At 40.9% G+C, this 23,319-nt stretch overlaps 1 protein-coding gene across 6 annotated transcripts in view; it reads left to right on the top strand.

Annotated features, from left to right (window-relative positions):
• The window catches only part of PRUNE2 (prune homolog 2 with BCH domain), a 289,980-nt gene that overhangs the window by 62,742 nt on the left and 203,919 nt on the right, over nt 1–23,319 (top strand). For all 6 annotated transcript variants that reach the window (XM_063649607.1, XM_063649605.1, XM_054502956.2 and 3 more), the window contains exons 5-6: nt 13,076–13,228; nt 16,504–16,598. In XM_063649607.1, coding sequence (XP_063505677.1) covers nt 13,076–13,228; nt 16,504–16,598 — 248 coding nt within the window. The remainder of the gene's footprint in view (nt 1–13,075; nt 13,229–16,503; nt 16,599–23,319) is intronic.

Here is a 23,319-nt window from a genome sequence, read left to right as displayed (position 1 = left end):
ACATATGCAGAACATGCAGGTTTGTTATATAGGTATACACGTGCCATGGTGGTTTGCTGCACCCATCAATCCATCACCTACATTAGGTATTTCTCCTAATGCTCTCCCTCCCCTAGCCCCCACCCCCAACAGGCCCCGGTGTGTGATATTCCCCGCCCTGTGTCCATGTGTTCTCATTGTTCAGCTCCCACTTATGAGTGAGAACATGTGGTGTTTGGTTTTCTGTTCCCGTGTTAGTTTGCTGAGAATGATGGTTTCCAGCTTCATCAGTGTCCCTGCAAAGGACGTGAGCTCATCCTTTATTTTTTTGGCTGCATAGTATTCCATGGTGTATATGTGCCACATTTTCTTTATCCAGTCTATCATTGATGGGCATTTGGGTTGGTTCCAAGTCTTTGTGAATAGTGCGGCAATAAGCATATGTGTGCATATGTCTTTATAGTAGAATGATTTATAATCCTTTGGGTATATATCCAGTAATGGGATTGCTGGATCAAATGGTATTTCTTGTTCTAGATCCTTGAGGAATCGCCACACTGTCTTCCACAATGCTGGAACTAATTTACACTCCCACCAACAGTGTAAAAGTGTTCCTATTTCTCCACATCCCCTCCAGCATCTGTTGTTACCTGGCTTTTTAATGGTTGCCATTCTAACTGGCATGAGATGATATCTCATTGTGGTTTTGATTTGCATTTCTCTAATGACGAGTGATGATGAGCTTTTTTTCCATATGTTTGTTGGCCACATAAATGTCTTCTTTTGAGAAGTGTCTGTTCATGTCCTTTGCCTAGTTTTTGTTGGGGTTGTTTGCTTTATTCTTGTAAATTTGTTTAAGTTCCTTGTAGATTCTGGATATTAGCCCTTTGTCAGGTGGATAGATTGCAAAATTTTTCTCCCATTCTGTAGGTTGCCTGTTCATTCTGATGATAGTTTCTTTTGCTGTGCAGAAGCTCTTTAGTTTAATTAGATCCTATTTGTCAATTTTGGCTTTTGTTGCCATTGCTTTTGGTTTTTTAGTCATAAAGTCTTTGCCCATGCCTATGTCCTGAATGATATTGCCTAGGTTTTCTTCTAGGGTTATTATGGTTTTAGGTCTTATGTTTAAGTCTTTAATCCATCTTGAGTTAATTTTTGCAAGGTGTAAGGAAAGGGTCCAGTTTCAGTTTTCTGCATATGGCTAGCCATTTTTCCCAACACCATTTATTAATAGGGAATCCTTTCCCCATTGCTTGTTTTTGTCAGGTTTGTCAAAAATCAGATGGTTGTAGATGTGTGGCATTATTTCTGAGGCCTCTGTTCTGTTCCATTGGTCTGTATCTGTTTTGGTACCAGTACCAGGCTGTTTGGTTACTGTAGCCTTGTACTACAGTTTGAAGTCAGGTAGCGTGATACCTCCATTTTGTTCTTTTTGCTTAGGATTGTCTTGGCTATATGGGTTCTTTTTTGGTTTCATATGAAATTTAAAGTAGTTTTTTCGAATTCTGTGAAGAAAGTCAGTGGTAGCTTTCTTCTCAGATGGGGATTCAATAGGGATAGCAGATTCAATGGGGATAGAGCCAGCAGGCAGGAACATTTAAGTCTGCTAAAGCTGCGCCCACAGCCGCCCCTTCCCCCAAGTGCTCTGTCCCAGGGAGATGGGAATTTTATCTATAAGCCCCTGACTGGGGCTGCTGCCTTTCTTTGAGAGATGCCCTGTGCAGAGAGGAGGAATCTAGAGAGGTAGTCTGGCTACAGCGGCTTTGCAGTGCTGTGGTGGGCTCTGCCCAGTCTGAACTTCCCTGCAGCTTTGTTTACACTATGAGGGGAAAACCACCTACTCAAGCCTCAGTAATGGCGGACTCAAGCATCCCGGGTGGACTTCAGACTGCTGTGCTGGGAGCGAGAATTTCAAGCCAGTGGATCTTAGCTTGCTGGGCTCCATGGGGTGGGATCCACTGAGCTAGACCACTTGGCTCCCTGGCTTCAGCCCCCTTTCCAGGGGAGTGAACAGTTCTGTCTAGCTGGCGTTCCAGGCGCCACTGGGGTATGAAAAACAAACTCCTTTAGCTAGCTCAGTGTCTGCCCAAATGGCCACCCAGTTTTGCCCTTGAAACCCAGGGCCTTGGTGGTGTAGGCATCCAAGGGAATCTCCTGGTCTGTGAGTTGCGAAGAACAGGCAAAAGCATAGTATTTGGGCTGGAATGCCCTATTCCTCATGGCATGGTCCCTCAAGGCTTCCCTTGGCTAGGGAAGGGAGTTCCCCGACCCCTTGTGCTTCCTGGGTGAGGCAACACCCCACCCTCCTTTGGCTCACCCTCCATGGTTGGGCTGACCAGTCCCAATGTCTAACCAGTCCCAATGAGATGAGCCGGGTACCTCAGTTGGAAATGCAGACATCACCCCCCTTCTGCATTGATCTCCTTGGGAGCTGCAGACCGGAGCTGTTCCTATTTGATCATCTTGCCAGCCACCTAGGGACAGTCTTTTTTTTTTTGAGAGGAAGTCTCGCGCTTGTTGCCCAGGCTGGAGTGCCATGGCGCAATCTTTGCTCACTGCAACCTCCGCCTCTCGGGTTCAAGTGATTCTCCTGCGTCAGCCTCTCGAGTAGCTGGGATTACAGGTGCCTGCCACAAAGCCTGGCTAATTTTTGTGTTTTTAGCAGAGACTGGGTTTCGCCATGTTGGCCAGGCTGGTCTTGAACTCCTGACCTCAGGTGATCTGCCCGTCTCAGCCTCCCAAAGTGCTGGGATTATAGGCCTGAGCCACCACTCCCGGCCTAGAACAAATTTTTATGTATTCTTCTAGGTTTTGAAAGAATGCCGATATTTTATGCACATCTTTGCCATAAGAAATGTTAGAAAATGTCTGTTTCCAGATGTCATGAGACTAGATATTTATGGCTGAGACTTGAGTCTTTAAAAGCATCATAATTAGACCTCAGTGGACAATATATTATTATAAACATTGTACCAAAAAACTGTAAATTTACTATGAGCTAAGTACTTCATCAATTTGATTGTACTTTGCTTTTCATTCCCATGGCCGTATCCTAGAATGCATCATGCTTGGGCATGCTGGTGTGCTGTAAGTGGATTTCAGGCGGGCCAAGATATTGATTCCTTTGGTTCTTGGAGAAGGCCCTGTGTATGGCTCTGAGCCCACTGTGCTCAAAAGTAAAAAAAGGTCACTGTCAACGTGTTCCTTGATATGCAAAAGGTTGGGCCTACTCTTCCTTCGTCTTGCTTGTTAGCTCCTTTTCCTCTGCTCAGTTGCTAAGTGTGGGGTGCCTAAAACTTGCCCTTTTTCTCTTTTTTGCTATCTTTAAGTGACTTTGTTTAGTTCCAAGACTTCAAATATTATACACAGGCTGATGACTGCCTGTATTTCCAACTGTGACCTCTTTTTAGAATTCCAGATTTATATCCAATGCCCACGTTACATCTTCACATGCTTGTCTAATTAGCACCACATCCTTAACATGGCTGCAGTAGAACCTTTTAGTTTCTTGTACCTCCAAGCCTGCTTTTATTCCAGTTTCTTCATTTCAGTAAACCACCCAATTGCTTAAGCCATCATCTAGGAGTTATACATGATTCTTTCCTTTGCCTTCTGCTCCACATTAACCCATCAACAGTCCTGCTGCCCATCTAGAACATAACATGACTCCCTCTACATTTTCCATGATCACTGCTAGTGACTCAGTTCAAGCCTCCATTCTGCCTCTGACTACTGTCTTAGCTGCCTGACTGTTGCCCTATCTCCTCCATAAAACCTATTGCCATGAAGTCTTCAGAATGACCTTGTAAATTGTAAGTCAGGTCATTTCAACCTCCGGCTTCAAACCTGTCTCACTCAAAATCCAAGCATCCTACCTCTACCCCTAGAGACCACCACATCATCTCTCCTCTGCCTATTCTTACATCCCTTGATAAGATTTCCCCCTTTTCCCACTGTGTTCCAGGCACAAGAGCCTTTCAGCTTTTCAAATATGCCAAACTCTTTCCACTCTTGACAATTTACATAAGCCGTTCCCTCCTTCTGGAATGCTTATTTCATCTATAGTATCTCGTCATCTCTTTCTACCTATCAGGAGCCTCCTCTTCCCTCTTGCTTCCTCACTCCAGGATGTAACTTCATGAGAAAAGAGACTTTCTGTGTTGTGTGCACTGCTTCACTGTTGTGTCTCTGGTACCTAGAACAGTACCTGGCACAGAGTAGGCCCTCGATAAACACTGTCATAAAAGGAATTTTGCAACATTGTTTATGTGCTATTTTTATGACTGTATTGATTTAGTTAATGCTATAATACTTTAATTTCCATCCCCTTCAGTCCATCCTTCTAACATTCTTAATGTGTAGAATTTGGACATTGTTCCTTCTAGTTAAAAAAAAAAAAAAAAAAAACTCCTATTTTTAGCTTTAAGAAATCCTAGTGTTTTGTAAGTATTTATTTTTATTTTCACCATTTGGTTATATAAATAAATAAGTAAATAAATAAATGTATTTTAGCCCTTTTGTGGAGTATAATACTTTGTACCAGAAAGAATGCAAAACATGTATGTAAAAGGACATGTAAACAGTTCAAGGAATTATCACAAAGTGAGCACCCTTTTAACAATTATCCTGGTAAAGAGAAAGACCTTTTGGTGCTCCTTCCCACCACTGCTCACTCCCTTCCTAACTAGCATTAACCAGTATTCTCATTTTTGTGGTACACTCTTCTTTGCTTTTCTTTATAGTTTTAAGATCCCTGTGTGTACCCCATAGCAGTACAGATGGGTTCTGGCTGTATTTGTTTTTTTTTTTTCTGAGACAGAGTTTCGCTCTTGTTGCCCAGGCTGGAGTGCAATGATGCAATCTCAGCTCACTGCAACCTCCGCCTTCCAGGTTCAAGCAATTCTCCTGCCTCAGCCTCCCAGCCTCCCAAGTAACTGGGATTACAGGCATCTGCCACCATGCCCCACTAATTTTTGTGTCTTTAGTAGAGATGGGGTTTCACCATATTGTTCAGGCTGGTCTTGAACTCCTGGCCTCAAGTGATCCACCTGCCTCGGCCCCCCAAAGTGTTGGGATTACAGGCATGAGCCACCGTGCCCAGCCTCTGCCTGTATTTGTATAATATATAAATGGCATCATACAGTATATATTACTCATTGTTTTTAGATCTCTACCTTTGTATTAAATGGAGTATCTACTTGTCTAGGTTTATCTATCTATTTTATTATTTTTGCCCTTCCTTCTTCCATAAAATATTTGAGGAGGCTTACAAAAATGCATGCAGTATAATAAAAGAGAAAAAAAGGTCAAGTTCAGGAAAAATAAAAACTAGTACAGAAAGGAATAGGATCAGATACAATTATAAATTTGGAGGAATAAAAATAGTATTTGGTGGCTGGGCATGGTGGTTCACGCCTGTAATCCCAGCACTTTGGGAGGCTGGGGCGAGCAGATCACGAGGTCAGGAGATGGAGACCATCCTGGCTAACACAGTGAAACTCCATCTCTACTAAAAATACAAAAAATTAGCTGGGTGTGGTGGCGGGCGCCTGTAGTCCCAGCTACTCGGGAGGCTAAGGCAGGAGAATGGCCTTAACCCAGGAGGCAGAGCTTGCAGTGAGCCGAGATCGCGCCACTGCACTCCAGCCTGGGTGACAGAGTGAGATTCCATCTCAAAAAAAAAAAAAAAAATAGTATTTGGTTTGAAACTTTGGATATGAGCTTCCTGGAGCCAATGAAAAAATTAAAATATGATTAATTATAATCATATTTTTACTGAAATAAACACATATACTAGTTTCTCATTTTAAAAATATACAACTAAGTCTAAATTTTTTTTTGTATCAGTCTTGAAAAGACACCTGATAATGCCATAGATATACCCCTGCTCTATCCTTTTCCACATGCAATGGGGGCATATACAGGAATTGTTCACAGCATGTCAGATACTTCCTGCTCCTCAATCAGTGTATGGGGATTGCTTTAATAACCTTATTATTATTATTGTTATTTGAGACGGAGTCTCACTGTGTCACCAGGCCGGAGTGCAATGGCACAATCTTGGCTCACTGCAACCTCCGCCTCCCGGGTTCAAGCGATTCTCCTGCCTCAGCCTCCCGAGTAGTTGGGACTGCAGGCACCCGCCACCACGCCTGGCTAATTTTTGTATTTGTAGTAGAGACGGGGTTTCACCGTGTTGGCCAGGATGGTCTCGATCTCTTCACCTTGTGATCCGCCCGCCTTGACCTCCCAAAGTTCTGGGATTACAGCAGTGAGCCACTGTGCCCGGCCAATAACTTTATTTTTTAATCAGCTTTACCTTTAGTCTAGCAACCTCATTTTCTCCTCCAAATTTCTATACATGCTGATGTTTTTCTCTAAATCTAAAAAATACATATTTAAATTCAATCATATTTGAATCTTTTTCGTCTTATACACAGCTGTAGCTACATATCAATGTTTGCATTATGGTGTATTGTTTTATTCAAACATTGAGGTAGAACTTGATTATTACGGATGTTGTTAAAAAGATCATTTGTATACTAGTTAGAGGTATGTGTCATGTTGCCAGCATAGAAATAACGTGCTTGTGTTTTTCTAATAATGTCCCCCGTCACTCTGCTTTGGGCCCTAGCAGGACAGTCATGGATAAATGTCAACAGGTGACTCATCTATGACCAAAATGTGTTCAGGCTTTGTGAGGGATTTAACAAAATAGAAATAATTTGCACTTTTCAAAATTAATACTTTTTACAATAGCTAGGTCTTGCTGTTGCCTTTTAGTAGGATATACCCCCAAACTTAGAAATTTCAGGAAACAAATCATTAGTATCCACTTTCATTTGGAAAGGCACGTATTTATGTAGCATTACTTTCTAATTATTTGTGTAAGAAAGGAATGTGCTCATAAAGATGAGATCATAAATGGCCCTGAGTTTTGGAAACAAAATCTTTTAGCTTCTCCCTTTCCTTGCCCACCTATTTTTGCTGGGGTTCTTCTTTGTTTCTTTGCTTTCTTTCTCTTCTCCCTTTCCTCCTTCTCCTGTTCTTGAGCTTCTCCCTCCCCTTATCTGATTCTAAGATTTTTTTGTGTTCATTTTCCAAGGCGTGAATGTTCCATAAAGTCACATCATACAGTCATGGTGGCTAAAGTTGGTGCTTAGTTATGCCCTGGGTTTGTGCCAAAAGTGAACAGTTACAGACCCGCCAGACTCCTCACCTGTATTCTTTTATTTCTCCAGAGATGTGTGCTAGGGGACTACTGCCAAATTTAAGATCTATTAAATTGCTGAATCATCACATTGGGGATTGTGTGCGTGCACATTTGTATTTGTGTGCGTGTGTGTTTCTGGGAACCAGCTGGCAATGAGGTTTCAGCCACTGATTACCAGGCATGCTTAGATCAAGACCACACTTTACCCAAATGGCCTTTCACTTTTATTTGTGTAAGGTCTTGACAGGAGCCACAAGACAAAGAGAGAAAGAAAAGCAACTGTTCTTAGCCTAGGACTAAGTGAAAAACTAATATCCCAGGTTTTTAAAATTTAAACAAACTCTCTCCTTCCTATTGGTAGTTTCATTTGACCTTTAATAAAGAATAGTTGCTTGCTATTTTAGTAGCCTGGATTAACAGCTTCAAAAAGATCCTTTTAAGGAGGTCAAATAGGAAAGGAACAGAGCCAGATATTTTTTTTTTCTCTCTCTCTTGCCCAAAGAGTGAATCATCTGTCTCCTGAAATGGTTACAAAATCCAGAGGGAATTACATTGCTTGTTTTGCTTAGGAAGACGGAGGGCTGTTTCACTTAGGAAGAAGATACTGAGGGTAGGGGGAAGAAGTGATTGTTTCTGCTAGTTATAAAACCAAAATGATTCCTCAACCTCAGAGTGTTCACTATTTCTTCTGTCACACAAAGATAATCTTTATTCTTAAATTCAGACATTTTAAAGTCATGAAAATAGTAGGCAGTTAATCGGCTTCTTTTTATACCTCTTCAGACAAAAACGTAAACTAAGTTGTATTTCTTTTTCCTCCTTCCATTTTCCCCCTCCCTTTCTCTCTGTTATTCATTCCTTACTTTTTTTTAATATGAAAAAAATCAATCCTATGTAAAAGAAAAAAAGATTTAAGACCCTTCTTTTCTGTTAAGAATTTGTCATGCAGAATACACCTTTACTGTGTTGAATGTTTTCCCCAAACAATTTCTGACTTCATTAGATCATGTTTAATATTAATGCACTGCAATTGCTTTTGGCAAGAGGTCCTTCACTTCTCCATTCTTTTGAGCAAAGAATATTGTGTTTGCTTTCTTTTCTAATGGAATGAAGTGTTTGTTACTATTTCCTCATAATTGCTTTCTTTGTTGCTTGCTGTTAATCGCTCCTTCCCTCTACCCTGCCTATGAATAGCTAAGATACTTTGGGGTACGTCCTTATGGATTTCAGTATTTCTTTCATTCTGCAAAATTTGCTGTAAGTTGGGTCAGTGCTTGCTACAAAAATAGGTTTGAATTTGCTGAGAGGTGTCTCTGGCTGCTGTAAGTCATGATACAGAAAAATAAGTTTGTAATTAAATGGGTTTCTAATGTAAGGTAGAAAAATTTGCCAAAGATGAGTTCCTGGGATAAAGTTGGGCTGTAGCTGTTCTTGTGCAGTAAAAATAGCTCAGAGTATCATGAGCATTTTTCTGAGTTAGTTTTCATACTTTTATCAGTATATCATCTCCTTTGTAATAGTCATATCAAACTTAACTATAAGCCAATATCAGATGTCTGTTTTCACTAAATTATTCCATAGGTCTCTGTTTAATGTAGTATCTGTTAGGTTAATTTCTTAATACTGCCTTTCCATTTTATGTCTTTAAAAAATAAGATCCCCAAATCAAAGAAACTGGATTCTTGCTTTGACTGTAAGCCAGGGCACATTAAGTATTTAATATTTTGATTCTATTGCATTTCTAAATTTTTGATTTTTAATTATTTGTGATTATTTATGGAAGTACAGGTAATTTTGTATTATTGACCTTAATGCAGCAAAGTTGCTAAATTTACTGACTATCCTGAGGCTCATTTGTAGATTCTTTGAGCTTTTTTTGCACACATAATTGTGTCATCTTTGAGGAAAGACAATGTTTATTCTTTATTTTCCTTTATTTATACTTTCTACTTCTTTTGCTTGCCTTATTGCACTCTGGTTAGGATTCACAGTGTGGTGTTGAGTAAGAATAACAATAATAGGCATGTTGGGGCCGGGCGCGCTGGCTCATGCCTGTAATCCCAGCACCTTGGGAGGCTGAGGTGGGCGGATCACCTGAGGCCAGGGGTTTGAGACCAGACAGGCCAACATGGTGAAACCCCCTCTCTCCTAAAAATACAAAAATTAGCCAGGTGGGTGGCGCATGCCTGTAATCCTAGCTACTTGGGAGGCTGAGGCAGGAGAATCGCTTGAACTTGGGAGGCGGAAGTTGCAGTGAGCCAAGATTGCAGCCACTACACTCTGGCCTGGGCGAGCAAGCAAGACTCCATGTTAAAAAAAAAAAAATACCGGCATCTTGGTCTCGTTCCTGATTTGAAGTGGAAGTCTTTCAGTATTCCACAATTAACTGTGACGTCTGCTTTCTGTATTTTTTTTATTTTTTATTTATTTATTTTATTTATTTATTTTTTTTATGGAGACTCACTCTGTCGCCCAGGCTGGAGTGCAGTGGCGCGATCTCGGCTCACTGCAAGCTCCGCCTCCCGGGCTCACGCCATTCTCCTGCCTCAGCCTCCCAAGTAGCTGGGACTACAGGCACCTGCCACCAGGCCCGGCTAATTTTTTGTATTTTAAGTAGACACAGGGTTTCACCGTGTTAGCCAGGATGGTCTCGATCTCCTGACCTCGTGATCCACCCACCTCGGCCTCCCAAAGTGCTGGGATTACAGGCATGAGCCACCGTGCCTGGCCTGTATTTGGTTTTTATAAATGCCACTCATCAAATAAGGAAGTTGTCTTCTATTTCTACTTGACTAAGATTTCACATAATGATTAACTTTGGGATTTTCTGAAGTAGTTTTACTACTTGATATCTATCTATCTAGGTGATCATAGGATTTTTCCTCTTTATTAATATGATCAATTATAACTGATTGCTTTTTGAATGTTAATTTGTACTTTGATTTTTGGGGGAGCCCTACTTGGTGGCTATGTAATATAAATTACATAGGGGTTGGTATAGGTCCAGATAGTAAATATTTTAGGGTTTGTGTGCCTACAGTCTCTGTTGAAACTACTCAACTCTGTCAATATAGTACAAAAGCATCTATAAACAATATGCGAATTAATGAACATGGCTGTGTTCCAATAAAACTTCATTTATAGAAACAGACAATTAGCCAGATTTTATCTCCAGACTGTAGTTTTCCAACCCTTGTCCTAGGATATAACTCTCTAGGGGTCCTGTCTCAAAACCGGGTTACTTAACTAAGACTCCTTTTCTGTAGAGGGCCCTAAACTTTAGTTTTTGTCTCCATAGGCTGTTAAACTTCTGTTAGATTTGCTAATTTTTTCAGCCTATTGGCTTATTTTATCACTTATGAATTAGCAAATATCCTAAGAGGAAAAGCAACACCAAATGTTGGGCTCACTTCTCTGCACTTACCCTCTCTCCAGGACCTTAGCTTCCAAGACAGTTACTTGGAAGTAACAGTTAAAAACTTGATCTAGCTTTTATCCTTGTTCTTAGTACAAGCAGTCTATCAGAGCGAGAGGCAGAAGAAAATCTTTTCTGAAATTCATATTTACCATCGCCTTAATAAAGAGGGGAATTTTTTTTTTTTTTGAGACAGAGTGAGACTCTGTCTCCTAGGCTGGAGTGAAGTGGCGTGATCTTAGCTCACTGCAACCTCCGCCTCCCAGATTCAAGCAATTCTCCTGCCTCAGCCTCCCAAGTAGCTGGGATTACAGGTGCCCGCCACCACGCCCGGCTAATTTTTTCTAGTTTTAGTAGAGACGGGGTTTCGTCATGTTGGGCAGGCTGGTGTTAAACTCCTGACCTCAGGTGACCCACCAGCCTCGGCCTCCCAAAGTGCTGGGATTACAGGCATGAGCCACTGCGCCCGGCTGGAAAAATAATCTTTATAGTATGAGTTTTATGTCAGAGATTGACAGACCACAGGGTATACACAAAATCCAGCTGGCTGCCCTCCACCTTCGAATGACTGTTGAAATGGAATCTGTTTAGTTCTGTGTGCTGACTGTTCTTTCCTTTTTTCTTATCCAAAACAGCCTCCTTACTGATTCTCCCCATATTCCTTATCTAAATTTTTCTCTGCATGATAGCCGGAGTGATTCTTATAAAACATAAATGTGAGCATGTTACTTTCCCTACTTAAAACTCTTGAAAGATTCCTCATCCCTCTTAAAATATAAGACAAACTTTAAGGCGGCTTGTAAGGCCCTTCATGGTCCCGCGTCTTCTATCTCTCCAACCTAATTTTTCAACATTTCCCTTGCTAAAATCATACAATCTACCTGTAATTAATTGCTTTCTGTTCCTTGAACTGGCCCAATTCCCTCCCACCTCACTGCCTTTGCACAGGCTTTTTCTGGATCATGACCTCCTGCTTGCCTTTGCCTTAAGTCCCCAGTTGTCCTTCAAGCTCAGCTTAGGTTAACTTTCTCTAGGAAGACGCCTCTGAACCCTAGATTTTGGCCTAGATTCAGAGTACTATGTATTTCACCCATAATATTTCTTATTCTCTGCTATTGAAAATGTCTGTGCTTACTTATTTTTAACCTCTAATCTCCCGTGAGCTTCAAGAGGCAGGGTTATCTCTAGCCTAATCTTGAATCATTAGCATCGAGCACTGCCTGGCCCATAAAAGGCACTCAGTAATTGTTCGTGAGGGAATGAATGGATGAAATGCTTTAAATATATTTAGCAATATTTACTTTTCTTTATGATGTTTACATTCATTTGATGCTTAGTATAACACTGTGAGCTGGGAAAGCAGTATTATTCCCGTTTTAAAAATGGGAAACTGGAAACGGAGGCCAGATGACTTGCTTGGGACTTTCCAGCATGTTTGATGGTAAATGTAGACCTCATCTCTAGGTTCTGTAGGTCTCAGGCCATGTGTTTGGATTGGGTACTATAGTTTTCCCTCACTGGATACTTTATTTCCCCTTTTACCTTCTTTCCTCTTTTATTTATTTTCCATTTTCCCTCCCCCATGACTGGCATTAAGGCTACACTGAAACAGAGATGGTAGTACTTTGATTAGTCAACAGATCTGGGGATTTTTAGAGAGCTTAATCATTTATCATTAAGCGAATCTTCTCTCTCCCGTGGTGAGTCTGTGTTAATCTGGGCTTGGAATGCAGGGAAGAGTAAGAGTACGTATGGGGTGCTAACTCCTCCCTTTCAAGATGAGATTATCCACAGAAGTCACAGGAGTTTGTGCAAGGTCCTTCACACTGGAAAATTACTTTGTAATTTAAACCTGTGATTTAGACCCAGCTTGTGAGTCCTTATAATTAGATAATTGTAAATGACTTTAAAACTGCGTACGATGCTTGGGAGATCAGAAATGGACATCAGGTTAGCCACCTTGTCAGATTCCTCAGCTGTTGACAGTGGGATTATACATTCATTTAGTGTGAAAAGGAAGAAGTTTGTATGTAAAATTAATAATATAATGAGTGGAAATAGTATTCTCTCTGGTCCTTTAAAGGAAATAAGGCTGATTAGACTTTTAAATAGTTTACCACTAACTTCCTTTTTGAAATCATTTAAGACCAATGCATATCTTTTTGTGTGTTTGTGTGGGGTTGGGGGGAAGCTACACATTTTTTTTCTTTATCTATGAATTCTGTACCATAGAGTATGCTAGGGTCAGTTAAGTTGTAGAGAGCAATACTTGGAGAATAATGAAGCTGGATGATGGTTCAATTGTTTTCTAAAAATTGGCTCTTGAATGTTACATGTGGAAGACTCTGGTCCAGGTGAAAGACAGAAATGGAAAGCTTAGATTGAGAGGCCAGGAAACACTGATTTTCTCGGCCCCTGTTCTGGCTTGGCTGGAAAGCTTTAAGAGCATTTTTATTCATACCTTTCAGGTAGCATTCTTTTCAAGTGGATGACCATGGAATCAGAGAAGATCTCAGAGAAGCAGGAGGAAATTCTTTCTATCCTGGAAGAAAAATTTCCTAACTTGCCTCCAAGAGAGGACATCATCAACGTCCTACAGGAGACCCAGTACAGTGCTCAGGGTGAGTGACTCTGTCCCCAGCTCTCATGTCCCTCCCGAGTAGGGATGGTTTGTGGCATGGAGTGTCATCAGACCTGAGAAGGTATATTTGTTTCGGTGTTTGTTTTTTATACAGAGTCTCACTCTATCCCCCAGGCTGGAGTGCAGTAGCATGATCTCAGCTCACTGCAACCTCCACCTCCCGGGTTCAAGCGATTCTCATGCCTCAGTCTCCCAAGTAGCTGGGATTACAGGCATGCACCACCACAGTCAGCTAATTTTTGGCATTTTTAGTAGAGGCAGGGCTTGACCATGTTGGCCAGGCTGGTCTCAAACTCCTGGCCTCAAGTCATCCACCTGCATCGGCCTCCCAAAGTGCTGGGATTACAGGTGTGAGCCACCATGCCCGGCTGAGAAGGTACATTTGAATGTGTTTCACCTTCTTCCTATTGCTTGTGCTGGTGGAAGGTTTTTAGGCACATAGTATTGACTCCCCTGGAAACAGACAGCTTGTACTGTGGCCTCTCTTCTGAGGCCTTTGTGTCTGGATGTGTGGTTAATTCATGTGTCTAGTGCACATCTCAGGTGCATTATTACATGCAGTCCTTATGCTGATAGGATTCTATTTTGAGAAGATGGAAGGAGCAATATCAAGCACAATTGGATTTCTTTTTTTTTTTTTTTTTTTTTTTTTTTTTTCTGCTTCGGATTCACTTTTCTTTTTTTTTTTTTTATTTATTTATTTTTGTCACTCTTTTTTTTATTTTTATTTTTTATTTATTTATTTTTTTTTTTATTTTTTTTAATTTATGAAGTATTTATTGATGATTCTTGGGTGTTTCTCGGAGAGGGGGATATGGGAGGGTCATAGGATAATAGTGGAGAGAAGGTCAGGAGATAAACACATGAACAAAGGTCTCTGGTTTTCCTAGGCAGAGGACCCTGCGGCCTTCTGCAGTGTTTGTGCCCCTGGGTACTGGAGATTAGGGAGTGGTGATGACTCTTAAAGAGCATGCTGCCTTCAAGCATCTGTTTAACAAAGTACATCTTGCACCGCCCTTATGGATTTCATAAATCAGTTAGTTTGAGAAGGAAATGAGTGAGAAGATGGCTATGTTGATGAAACTGTTGTCAGAGTCTAGGCTTTGTCAGGACAGTGAATTTCCTGGATCACCTGTTTTACAATAACAAAAGGCTATAATTCACTGGATACCTACTGTATACAGGTTTTGATGGCATAACTTGGCAAGGATGTTCTTGCTGAATCCTCCTCCTCATGACAACCCCAAGAGTCAGTGCTTTGACGTCCCAGTCTGCAAGTGAGGGAGGACACTGAAGTGCAGAAAGCCTTCATTGCTTTCCCAACATCAAACACACACAGCCGGCAGGTGGCCAGGCAAGGCCTAAACCCAGCCTATGTGTCTTTAAGATGTAAACACTAAATTACATAACTTTCTCTCTTAGTTCAGGAACCCCATCCCCAGGGGCAGGAGGGGCAGAGCCCGAGGCAAAGTGGTTTATGTGGGAGGTGGTTCCAGTCAACACTGATAGGGGAATGGAATGCTTCAGCAAGCAAGTTGGCTCCATGGGAAACCAGAGCTTAATCCCACCAGAGACCATGAGAAAGAGTGTAAACTCGTACTTCAGGGTTGTCCCACCTGAGGGATGCAGTGGTGTGCTCATCTGGGCTCCAGGAGCTGATGGTTAAATGTTCAGGCAACTTGTGAGTTGGGTGATGTTGGATTGGTAGCTTGAGATCAGCCATGGCAGGAGTATTTAGATCCCTGAAATTGACAAACACTACAAATCAGGATTTGTTACTGGCCGTTAAACATTTACCAGCAGACCACTGGAAGAGTGTGGGCTACTCAGACCCAGGGGGCCTTAATTCTCCAGTGTAGGCTCTGGTGGCCAAGGAAAGCCCTCAGGAAAAGAGAGGCAGATGCTGGTGGTGGAGCATCATGCTGGGTGCACTGGGATGGGAAAGTTTGAGGAAATGGGGTGGGGCCTTTGTAGTGTCCATTTCACCTTCTGTTACCTATGCATAGATGTGTGTGTCCATGTGTGTATGCTGCACAAGGAAATGCGTCTTGTCATTCATTTTCACAATGACACCAAAGTTTTAATGTCACAATGTCTTCAATAAATCATTTTATGCTGCATTGTGAAAGATTGTGGGTTTTCAATCTTTGAGTCAAAGAAAAATATTTAGTGCTTGTCTGTTTCCCCATGTGATTGACAGAGCGTTGTAAGTGGGTAGCGCAAGCAGTGGTCTCTGAAGCCTTAACATACGTCTGGGAAGGATGCAGTGCTTTCCAGGCTTTATTATAGATCTTCCTCCCAAGAGAGTAGGCCTAATCAGACGTAATAATGTAGCGTGAGAATTAAATGTCGAGCCAGATCCTTTGCTCCTTTACTGTGATAGATTTCATTGAGTTCCATTGGTCAACTGACTACAACTATGCAGTTCTGGATAATTTAGCCATTCTGGATTAGTACTCCATTAATTAGGGAATTTAATAACTCCTATTGTCAGAGCCTATTATGAGGGTAAGCAACTTAATTAAGATAGTCTTATGAGTCACATTTGTAAAGTGCATTTTGAATGAAATTATACTGGAAAACATGGGGGCTTACCTAAATGCAGCCTGAAAGCCAGTTTTGGCTTTGTTTGGTATTATTTAACTAGTTTGCATGGTGATGTTAATTTTTCTTCATTTGTCCACCTCCACCCATTCATTCCCTGCCTTTGTCTGCTCTGGGGCTCCAGAGGTGGACCCCTAAGTATTTAATCTTATGGGCTCCCACAACACTGGCTTCTGGTTGGGTTTGACCAATGGGAAGAGTTAGAAAGAGGTAGGGATGGGGGCAAGGAGAAGAATGAGACTGCAGTGGATCTTCCCTGCCTTCCTCCTGCTTAGGTGGAAGTTTCTGCAGCCAGTCTTCTCAAGTTACAGATCTCTGTTTTCTTTCTGGGTTCCTTTGCTAGTCTCTGGATGCCTCATCATCTTTTATTCACTTTCTCACCCAGCCCATATCTCTGTAAGTGTCCTGCCATTAACACATCTTCTTTTGCAGCAAAAGAGGTGCATTTTTCCTATTGGGATCCTAACTGATGCAGACGTGATGTGATTATTGCCTTAGTGTGTGTGTGTGTTTATTGTGGATAAAAGTGACATTTGAGGGGAAAAGAATGAAATTTACAGAGTAAATTCTTAAAAACATCGCTTGATATTACCAAAAAAAAAAAAAAATTCCTCAAGTATAACATAGTGTTTTTTTTCCTGTCATCCACAGGTTTAAGTATTGAACAGACAATGTTGAAAGATCTAAAGGAACTGTCAGATGGAGAAATAAAAGTGGCCATTAGTACTGTGAGCATGAACCTTGAGGTAAGGGTGGGAATGCTTTTTTAGCATTGATTGCTTTCCCACAATTGCAGTCTGAGCAACTGGAATGTAACTCTCTCCACTGGATAAGTCCATGGTAGTCCTTTGCTTCTTTGTGATACATTTGACTTGGAATATAGTGGCAGGTTGTTATTTGGATGAAAACACTGTGCTAAGTCAATGAAAAATGCCAAACCTGGATTCTCAAGATGAATGCTCTTTCATTCATCTCAGTAAAACAAAGCCTAAGACACAAACACTCAGATGTGGGTGTATATTTAACCTGTTTAGTAGCAATTATGGTATGTGTGATTAGGTTCACTTCCATATTTTCTGTGTACCACCCTGTATTGTTCATAGAACTTTTCTTAAAAAAAAAAAAAAGAAAAAAAAAAACAAGTTGTCTTTTGATCTTCAAAACTATTTGAATGCATGCCATTTTGGTAATCAATGGTGACAACTCAAGTATTAATTAACAAGGAACCTCCTTCCAATCTGTTAACTGAATGGCTTAGAGCGAATGCTACTTTTGTCTTTGTGTGTTTCCTTGGTGAATTATCTTTTGTCTACTTTGGGAGTTTTCAATGACTTATATGTTAATCTCAATTAACCTAACTAATGGGAACTATATTTTACAGAGGCACATTTGTGCATTTGTAGAAGTCTGTGTATTTCTTTACTGTTGTATTGCCTTTACCAGGTCATCTACATTTGGTTGGGCACTTAGCTCTCAGGTCGAGTTTATGGAGATAAAGTATGCTCTATAGGAATTTGTCTTTTGGTTTTTAGAATTGTGTGTTGCTTTTTTTTTTTTTTTTTTTTTTTTGAGGTGGAGTCTTGCTCTGTCACCCAGGCTGGAGTGCAGTGGCACCATCTCGGCTCACTGCAACCTCCACCTCCTGGGTTCAAGTGATTCTCCTGCTTCAGCCTCCTGAGTCGCTGGGATTAAAGGCGCCTGCCACCACTCCTGGCTAATTTTTGTATTTTAGTAGCCTCACCATGTTGGTGAGGCTGGTCTTGAACTCCTGACCTCAAATGATCCACCTGCCTCGGCCTCCCAAAGTGCTGGGATTACTGGCGTGAGCCACCGCACCTGACCTATTCTTCTTTTTCTCATGGTAATATTGACTATATCAATGTGTATATTTCTCTGGAATAGCAGGCACTCATATTGGTGTCTACATCCTCAGAAAACCCAAGAGCAAGCCAGGTGCTTTCTTTTCGTGATCTTTTTGTCAAATTTATTTCCAGTTCATAAGCATTATAATTCAGCTTATAAATCTGTATGAAAACTAGGAGGCAGACTGTGACATTTGGTGGCACCTCACAGTTTACAGAGCATGTTCTCATTGTATGCACTTGATAAATTGACTCAACTGTTTCTATGGACTTTCAGATTGGTAAGTGCTCCATGTGATTAGTTATTGACGTGAATCAATTCAACAAGTATATTCAATTTGTGATGTAGTAACTATATAATCACCATCAATTAGAACTCTGCTTTGTGCCTAAGAACCCAAGGAAAACATGGATGTTGCAAGGGTCAGTAGCTCTAAGAATCATTTCTACTAGTTCAAGCCTTAGGGTTTTCTTTCTCTGTTCCCCTCTCCCCTGTCTTCCTTCATTTAATGGCATCTTATTAGGTTTTAAATGCCTTGTTTGGAATTCCTTCCTAAATTAACATAGAATGTCTTGTAATTGCTTAGGGAACTGTCTGTAATTAGCAAATTATTTTAAGGCTATTAATATTACAGACTTACTGTAGCTTTAATGTACCTCAATTTGTATTATAGGGGTATGCAAATGGCTTTGTCAGATGTGTTAAACTGTAAATGTCTATCAAGCAGAATAAGTGATAAAATAATCATCTTAATCTTGAAAGTAATTTACAGAGGTCCAGTAATTAATCAGGTGGTTAAGCACATCTCTGGAAGTGTTATATGATCTTGGAGGAAAGGAGGACATTTGTATATAATAAAGAAGGGTACACAGTTTAAACTCTTATAGGCTGAATGAGAACTTTTCACTTTCGCATAATGGGGATATTAAAGATGACTGAGAAGTGGAAAAAAAAAAAAAAACCTCCTTAGTAACATCCTGTATCTTCCTTGAAAGAAAAAATGCAAATCAGTTATCCAATCTGTCTGCTGGAAAAATTCCCAAGTTAATGTCAGAGTTTAATTTTCTCTGTAGATTGTCCTGTGATGCAGTGGTATTTTCCCAATCCCTACTCATATTTGATTATATTTCAGCATTCCTTTCTCATTCCCATTCACCTCACTTTAAAAAATATTGACAGAATCCTCACAATCTTATTTTGTGGATTTTGGAACAGTTATATAATTGCTCTTTGAATCTAGGTATATTCTCAAAGAAACCTTCTTAGTTCCTATGACTTTCCGAATCTTGCTCATCCTCCAAAGCATGGTCAACAAAGGTGCGTCATGATAACTCTTACAGATTCACTATTTTTTATTACCACCCTCTGAACTTTTGCTAAATGTAGTCTAGGTGACCAACTTAGGACTTCACTCTTTACATTAGATCTTCCGTTGCTTTTGAATTTGTTTAATATTTCTAATCATGGTCAGATAGTATTTTAAATTAATTGAGGGTACTGATGGTATCTGACTTCTCTCTCTCTTCAATTTTCTGTAACAGTGATGGCACATAGTAGATGCTTAGTAAATGCAAATATTTAGTTAATAGTTATGGGTGTTTGCAGTTCGCCCCTTTGCTATCTGATTTATATTTCCTTTTGGCTTTAAATAAATCAGCTAGGAAAGCAAAGCCACTTAGCTAGGCATCCAAAGCAGCCTACTTTTTCCTCTCCCAACCAGTTTCTTCCAGACAACTATGGTTGAAGGATGACATCAAACAGATGAAAAATGGCCCACATATTTATAGAAAGTATGCTTATCCCGCTCTCCAAAAATGGAGTGGGAGGCTTTGCAAAGTCGTTAGCTGTTGTCACTGGCAGAAATCAACTATAGGTTCTGCAGCATGTCAGGGATATGGGAATGAAGATTCCTTGCATTTTCAATAGTTCTTTGCAATGCTGTAATTCTACTGTTGTGTAAGTCATGGCCTTCATACGGCTGATGACCCAGTTAATTTTCTTGGGTGGAAATATTCAGAAAATTAGAAAGATTTATCTCCCTGTAACTTACACAGCATGCTCTTCAGAGGGAACCACTGAGTTTGGGAGGTAGAAACCACTGCCTTCAATAGTTATAGGTTATCTGGCACTCTGATAAGAAGAAAGCTTCTAAACCCCTTGTCTCTCATTTTTATTGTAGTTATCTCACAAATGTTCATTGTTATGTAAGTTACTGAATGAAATACATAAAAAGCAATTAATTACAATAATAGAGTTTCAATGCTTTGCTCAGTACAGGAAGTCAGAATGGATGAGATTTTGAGGGGCGGTGTGTAGAAATGGCCTTATCAGAGGCATGGCCAGAGGGGCAGCTCTTCTTACAGAGGGGACTGTGGGAAAAGATAACTGCAGTCTCATTTCGCTCAGCCTCCAAGCCATTCCAAGTGTGAAAGTAGCATGCATCTTGTGGAGGAATGCACATGACATATTGGAATTCCCTTTGTTGATTATTGTTACACCTGATCCTTTGTGGCCTTTTTGTTGCTTGTTGATTTGATCATCAGAAGGGAATTAATGGACATCAAAGAGCAAACGTTACCTTTATTCCCTTGCCAGCAGAACTGGTAATGATTATACTTCTTGGGCCTAGTTTACTCCCTAGTAAAGCAGTATATTAAAACGTTAAGGGGAAGAAACATCTTTTCATTCTAATGAAGTGCCACTGAAGCAAGATTGCTCACGGCAGTACATTAATGGTTCCCTTGCTGACACCAAATGTTATTACATCTTCTTTAAGCATCTCCCAAAAGACTGTTAGTCATTATTAGCATCTTTACTCAGGAAGGACAATAGCCATGCACTGACTTGATCACTTCTTATTATGATCAATTGCAGTATGATTTATTCTTGTGTATGTGCTGTGTCAGTGTGCTAGAGCTGGCATAACAAAGAACCACGAACTAGACATCTTAAACAATAGAAATTTATTGTCTCACAGCTCTAGAGGCTAGAAGTCCAAGATCAAGGTCTTGGTAGGATAAGTTCCTTCCGAGAGCTATGGGAGAGAATCGGCTCCATGCCTGTCCCCTAGCTTCTGATGGTTTGCTGGTAATCTGTGGTGTTCTTGGTGCATAGAAGCATCACCTGGATCTCTGCCTTCATCTTCACATCACCTTCCCTCTATGCATGTCTCTGTGTTCAGATTTCCCCTTTTCATAAGGATATATAATAGATTAGGACCCATCTGGTAATCTTATCTTAGTTTATTTATTTTTTTGAGACAGGGTCTTGCCCTGTTGCCCAGGCTGTAGTGCGGTGGCATAGTCAAGGCTCACTGCAACTTCCACCTCCCGGGCTCAAGGGATCCTTCCACCTCATCCTCCTGAGTAGCTGGGACTACAGGTGTGCACACCACACCTGGCTAATTTTTGCATTTTTTTGTAAAGATGGGGTTTGCCATGTTGCCCAAGGCTGGTCTCCAACTCCCGGGCTCAAACGATCAACTCGCCTCAGCCTCTCAAAGTGCTGGGATTACAGGCATGAGCCATGGCGCCTGGCCTCATCTTAGTTTACTATGTCTACAACAACCCTATTTCCAAATAAGGTCACATTTTGAGGTGCTGAGAGTTAGGACTTCAACATAAAAGTTTTTGTGGGACAAAATTCAACCCCTAATGTATACTACTGTGAAAGTAGTCATTTTTCAGACAACTTAAAAGAATAAAACTTAAAATTTTAAGATTGCCTGTATGAACCTGCTGCCTGGTAAGCATATTTCATCTGTTGCTCCCACATTTTTATTTCATATCAATTTCCTTTAAATGAGGAATGGTGAGGACTTTCAGCTGTTGGCATTTTATCTCCTTTCTTCAGAACTGGAGTCTGAGGGAATTGTTCAGGGCCGTTTTCTCTTTCTTTCTGGGCTGTTCTGCTGTGCTCTGGGCCTCAGACCTCCTCATGACCAGGCGCTCTGCTGTGTGAAGCCTGGGGTGCATCCTGGTAAAGTGACTCAGAGGCCGCTGACTCATTCTGCCCTGCACAGAGATTACCAGCCATACTGCACCTTGGAGCACTGCCCAGGGGAAAATACTAACGTTTTCCATTAGCATTCAAAGCACAGACCAGAATGAATTCCCAAGATCACTGCTAAACTCCTTCCTGACAAAAGGGAACGTTTACTCAGGCCTCAGTGAAGCATAAGTGAGCCACTGTAACCAAGGATTTGAGACTCAGCGCACCAGTCTGAAATCTGGTTTACCAATTTTATGCACACGATATGATTTCTCATTGAGCTTGGAGTTTGTTGGAGGCCAAGATGAAAGTATGAAAGTACCTGTGGAGTATTTAACTCTCTTATTTTGTGAAAGAGTGCATAGCCTTTCTTGGGGGAGCATATGTTAGTTTTGAACTGGTCTTGAACCAGTTTACCTTTTCAAAATACGTGAATGATTTGATTTTGGTCAGCAAATCACTAGTAAATCTTTAGCATATTGATTAGCATATTGGTGAGCATATGATTTGCATATTGAAATTTTCATGCGCGTCCATGTGAAGAGACCACCAAACAGGCTTTGTGTGAGCAATAAAGCTGTTTATTTCACCTGGGTGCAGGTGGGCTGAGTCCGAAAAGAGTCAGCGAAGGGAGATAGGTTATCATTAGTTCTTATAGGTTTTGGGATAGGCGGTGTTATCATTAGTTCTTATAGGTTTTGGGATAGGCGGTGAAATTAAAAGCAATGTTTTGCGGGCAGGGGTGGATCTCACAAAGTACATTCTCAAGGGTGGGGAGAATTACAAAGAACCTTCTTAAGGGTGGGGGAGATTACAAAGTACATTGATCAGTTAGGGTGGGGCAGGAACAAATCACAATGGTGGAATGTCATCATTTAAGGCTATTTTTACTTCTTTTGTGGATCTTCAGTTACTTCAGGCCATCTGGGCGTATACGTGAAGTCACAGGGGATGCGATGGCTTGGCTTGGGCTCAGAGGCCTGACATTCCTGCCTTCTCATATTAATAAGAAAAATAAAACAAAATAGTGTTGAAGTGTTGGGGTGGTGAAAATTTTGGGGGGGTGATATGGAGAGAGAATGGGCAATGTTTCTCAGGGCTGCTTCAAGCAGGATTAGGGGCAGTGTGGGAACCTAAAGTGGGAGAGATTAAGCTGAAGGGAGGTCTTGTGGTAAGGGGTGATTTTGTGGGGATGTAAGAAGAAACATTTGTCATATAGAATGATTGGTGATGGCCTGGATACGGTTTTGTATGAATTGAAAAACTAAATGGAATAAGGAGGAAAACAGATATAAAAAGTATGACTAGACAGAAAATAGTAGGGATGACAAGTTTTTTTGGGGGCACAGTCTAAGTTGGTCCGGTGTCTAGAATGAGACTGGGGCCTAATAAAAAGGAGCTCAAATGGGCTGTACCTTGTAGCATTCTGAGGACATGCCTGAATTCTGAGAAGCGAAAGTGGTAAAAGTATTGTCCAGTCCTTTTTAAGTTGGTGGCTGAGCTTGCTGAGATGTGTTTTTAAGACACCTTTAGTCCGTTCTACTTTTCTTGAAGACGGAGGACCGTAAGGGATATAAAGGTTTCACTGACTACTAAGAGCCTGAAAAACTGCTT

The sequence above is a fragment of the Pongo pygmaeus genome, chromosome 13, assembly GCF_028885625.2.
Source record: "Pongo pygmaeus isolate AG05252 chromosome 13, NHGRI_mPonPyg2-v2.0_pri, whole genome shotgun sequence".
Taxonomy (NCBI): Eukaryota; Metazoa; Chordata; class Mammalia; order Primates; family Hominidae; genus Pongo; species Pongo pygmaeus.
The sequence above is the reverse complement of the archived record's forward strand: the minus strand, read 5'-3'. Positions and strand labels throughout refer to the sequence as shown.